General features: G+C 40.4%; 1 protein-coding gene across 1 annotated transcript; it reads left to right on the top strand.

The window, feature by feature from the left end:
* LOC110686079 lies at positions 1–2,698 on the top strand. The gene is made up of 2 exons (XM_021862664.1): positions 1–1,378; positions 1,926–2,698. The coding sequence occupies exons 1-2, from the start codon at positions 364–366 to the stop codon at positions 1,961–1,963; spliced, it is 1,053 nt and encodes a 350-aa protein (XP_021718356.1). The 5' UTR covers positions 1–363; the 3' UTR covers positions 1,964–2,698.
* Positions 2,699–4,569: the final 1,871 nt, after the last annotated feature.

Raw genomic sequence — 4,569 nt, 5'->3', positions numbered from 1 at the left:
TTGAACTTTTGGCAATGATTTTTTTTTTTTATTGGAAATAGTTTTGTGATGACGAGACTGTTAGAATACTGTATATACCATGCCTATAATATTATGTAATCAAACTCCTGGTTTACAGGAGGGTCTTTAGGATAGCAAGTATGGGACTCCATATTGCAGCATAGTTGTCCACATTCTCAGGAGCTTTTTTAGGAAAAACATTATGGCTCAGCATGGCTTGTCTCTTGTATATATACTCTTCAATATCAAATCAACATACACATAAGAAAATTAAAAACACCAAAAATCTGTCAACTTTTATCTTGGTATCAGAGCCGGGTTCCGATCTCCGACGACCGGCAACCATCGGTTTCATCATATACCATGGAATCCGAAAAACAACCCAAAAAACAAACCATAGTGCCAAAATCAGTCACTATGGACGATCTATTGCAACTAGTTACACAGTTAAACACCAATAGATCAACCTCAGAAACCTTAAACCAAGCCATCCAAATTTCCAAAAAATTAAACCACAGTAATTATACTAAGTGGTCAAAGCTAATGCAACTAGCTATTGGTGGACGCGGAAGGCTCAACCACATCACGGTCGTTCCACCGTCACCAACCGACCCAGAGATTGTTAAATGGACTCAAAGGGACTCTATTGTCATATCATGGATAATTGACAATATTGAACCAGAATTACAGAATCAATATCTCGATTATCCAACAGCAAACGAGTTATGGAAGAGCATCGAAATAATGTACGGAAGCGGCAGGGATGGTTTACAGATTTTTGATCTTATGACCAAAGCGAACAAAATCCAGCAAGGGTCAAACGCAATAGAGGTGTATTACAGTAAACTCACCTTAATTTGGAAAGAAATAGATCGGAGATTGCCAAACCCTATGAAATGCTCAGAAGATAAAACGGTTTACAACCGTATGGCGCAACAAAACCGCCTCTATCAGTTTCTTGCGGGACTCGATGAGGCTCTTGATAAAGATCGGAGAGATCTGATTAATTCAGACCCTCTTCCAACAATTGAAGTAGCATATGCAACAATCAGGAGAGAGATTTCTCGAAAGGAAATCATGAAAAAGGAAAAAACCCCAACTGAAGACTCCGAAATTGGTAGTGGACTTGCGGCCAGAGGAAAACCAGAAAAACCGAAGTTCCGGCGGGACGATGAGCGAACACACCTCCGGTGTACCCACTACGGGGGAACCCGACATACAAAGGAGGGTTGCTTCAAACTCATAGGGTACCCGGAGTGGTGGTCTGAACGGAAGAAAAAGGGGGAAAATCAAAGAAGCGGGAAAGCAACCGATGCCGGTGAGTCGTCGGCCGAAGAGAAAGAAGAAGGGGGACTTGCGGCTGCCATTGTTAGCACAGGTATGGAAACTGGAAAAGAAAGGAAAGAAGGTAATGAAATCCTAATCTCCTTGTCTTATAATCAGCCCACTTGCTCTTATATACCTAAGCTCAATTATGTGCCTCCTTATAAGCTTTCTCAGCCCAATTATGTGTCTAAGCCCATTCACATTAAATCAGACCCATCAAACACATGTATAACCCAGTTTATTTGTGATCCTAAAGAAAAAAATCAAGGGCCTTATACGGAACCGGTATTTGGGCTCCTTGGAAAGTGTAAAGAAAAAAGTGATAAAAAATGGATTTTAGACTGTGGTGCAACGGACACTATGACATATGATATCTCTGATCTGGAAGATCTGATTGAACCTACAAAAAAATTTGTTCAAACGCAAGTGGAGAAAAAATCAAAGTAGAGAGATCGGGAACAATCAAATTGCCGGGTGACATCAAACTATCCAACTGTCTCTTTATTCCACATTTATCTCATAAACTTCTTTCAGTTAGTCAACTGACTAAGGAATTGAATTTTACTGTTCTAATAACATCTAATGGGTGTCTTGTGCAGGATTCTCAGACAGGGAGGATCATTGGGCGTGGTACTGAGGAGAATGGGTTGTATTATGTTGATCAGGTGCCTCAAAGTGGTTGTGCAACTTTTGTTCGCGGATCGGTTGAGCATCAACTCTGGACGTGGCATCGCCGACTGGGTCATCCATCTTTAGGGTATTTAAAAAAAATTGTTTCCTTCCCTTGTTAATGCAAAATTAAATTTTTATTGTGAGGCATGTATGTTAGCAAAAAGTCACAAACATTATTATCCTAGTAGCACTACCCGGACCGAAAAACCTTTTGTTTTGATTCATTCTGATGTGTGGGGACCTGCCCCAAAGTTTAGTAAACATGGTTTTCAGTATTATGTAACTTTTATTGATGATTGCACTAGGATGAGTTGGATATATTTCTTGAAAAACAAATCTGATGTTTGTGATACTTTTATCTCTTTTTACAAAATGGCCCAAACACAATTCCAGACACAAATCCGAATTTTAAGATCTGATAATGGAGGGGAATACAAAGACCATGAGCTTGAAACCTTTATAAATGCAAATGGCCTAATTCACCAAACCACCTGTCCGGATACACCACAGCAAAATGGTGTAGCCGAACGGAAAAATCGAACACTCTTAGAAATGACCCGAGCAATGATATTTGAATCAAAAGTTCCCTCTTATTTTTGGCCTGAAGCCATAGCTACAACAAATTACCTTACAAACCGACTTCCTACAAAAAGCCTTGACCTAGCTACTCCCATAGACACTCTTAAAACTCATACGAGTATTCCCCCTACTCACTCAATAGCTCCTCGCGTCTTTGGTTGTATAGTCTATGTCCATCTTCCTAAACGTAGTCGGGATAAGTTATCCCCTCGTGCCATTAAATGTGTCTTTGTGGGATATGGTGTGCATCAAAAGGGATATCGATGTTTTGACCCAGTTACAAACCGAATGTATACGACTATGGATTGTGACTTTGTTGAACACGAATACTTTTATCACCATCTTAGATCTCAGGGGGAGAGCGTCGATGATGATCTAAGTTGGTTAACCTACTCTAGAGTTGGTGCTGATCCAACTGAACAGGAAAATACTGATCCAACTGAACAGGAAAACATAACCGATGCAACTGCTGAGACAACATACAACATAATACAGTTCGATCAAATCGGCACTACCACTAATGATCCAATGTCAATGTCTGAGAATCCAGCAAATGATCAGGTTTGTACTCCCACTCCTGACTTCTTCCATGATATTGAGCCTACTGATCTTTCTCTTGAAAATGCACCCATAGAACAACCTGAGACTCTTGACACTTCGGAACAACCGGAAGAAGGAAATGTGGAATCTGGGTTTGAGCACGAAGATAGGCCTCGAAGATATGTGTTGCCATCAAGGAGCACAAGAGGAATCCCTCCAAAGTGGTATGATCCAGAGTTTGAGGCTCAAAAGTCAAAATACCCCATGAAAGATTCTGGTAAAGGTAACTTATCTCAAGGGGCTAAGGCATATAATGCTGCAATCTACTCAGAGAAAACTCCAACAACTACTGATGAAGCCCTTAAAAGCAAAAACTGGAGAAGGGCCATGGAAGATGAGATCAGTGCACTAGTCCGAAACAACACATGGGAGAAGTGCATTTTGCCTAATGAAAAAAGGCCCGTAGGGTGCAGATGGGTATTCACCATAAAATACAAAGCTGATGGAAGTATTGAAAGATACAAGGCGCGACTTGTAGCTAAAGGGTATACTTAGACATACGGGATAGACTATGATGAAACTTTTTCCCCTGTCGCAAACTTTAACACAATCAGAGTACTCTTCTCCATAGCTGCAAACAAAGATTGGCCTTTATACCAGTACGATGTGAAGAACGCATTTCTACATGGAGATCTCACTGAGGAAGTTTATATGGAAGCTCCTCCAGGTTTCTCTCAAGATTTCGATACTGGAGAAGGATGCAAATTGAAGAAAGCTTTGTATGGTCTGAAACAGTCCCCTAGAGCCTGGTTTGGAAGATTTACTACGGCAATGAGAAAGTTTGGGTATAAACAAAGTAATGCTGATCACACCTTATTCTTCCGGAATAACGGAGAATTAACTACGTGCCTTATTATATATGTTGATGACATGATCATTACAGGGGATGACAAGAAGGAGATAGAGCGGCTAAAGATGGAACTTTTCCAAGAATTTGAGATGAAAGATCTGGGTAATCTCAAATATTTCCTAGGAATAGAGGTACTCAAGTCACGGAAGGGTATCTTTATATCTCAGAGGAAATATATTCTTGATTTCCTGACAGAAATAGGTATGATTGACTGCAAACCCGTTGACACTCCTATGATGATGAATCATGGGCTTCAAATCATTGAAGGAGCCGAATCGGTAAATCAAACACAATATCAGAGATTAGTTGGAAAACTGATATATTTATCATATACTAGGCCAGATTTAGCCTATGCTGTAGGGGTGGTTAGCAGGTTCATGCACAAGCCGCAAAAACAACATCTAGAAGCAGTTTACCGTATCGCGAAGTACCTAAAAGAAACATCTGGAAAAGGGGTTCTATATGAAAATCATGGTCATCTTGACCTACATGCTTTCACAGATGCAGATTGGGGAGGTGATCGAGATAGCAAGAAATCTACT

The sequence above is a fragment of the Chenopodium quinoa genome, unplaced genomic scaffold, assembly GCF_001683475.1.
Source record: "Chenopodium quinoa cultivar QQ74 unplaced genomic scaffold, ASM168347v1, whole genome shotgun sequence".
NCBI lineage: Eukaryota > Viridiplantae > Streptophyta > Magnoliopsida > Caryophyllales > Amaranthaceae > Chenopodium > Chenopodium quinoa.
Note: the sequence above shows the minus strand (reverse complement) of the source record. Positions and strands in the feature narration are given on the sequence as shown.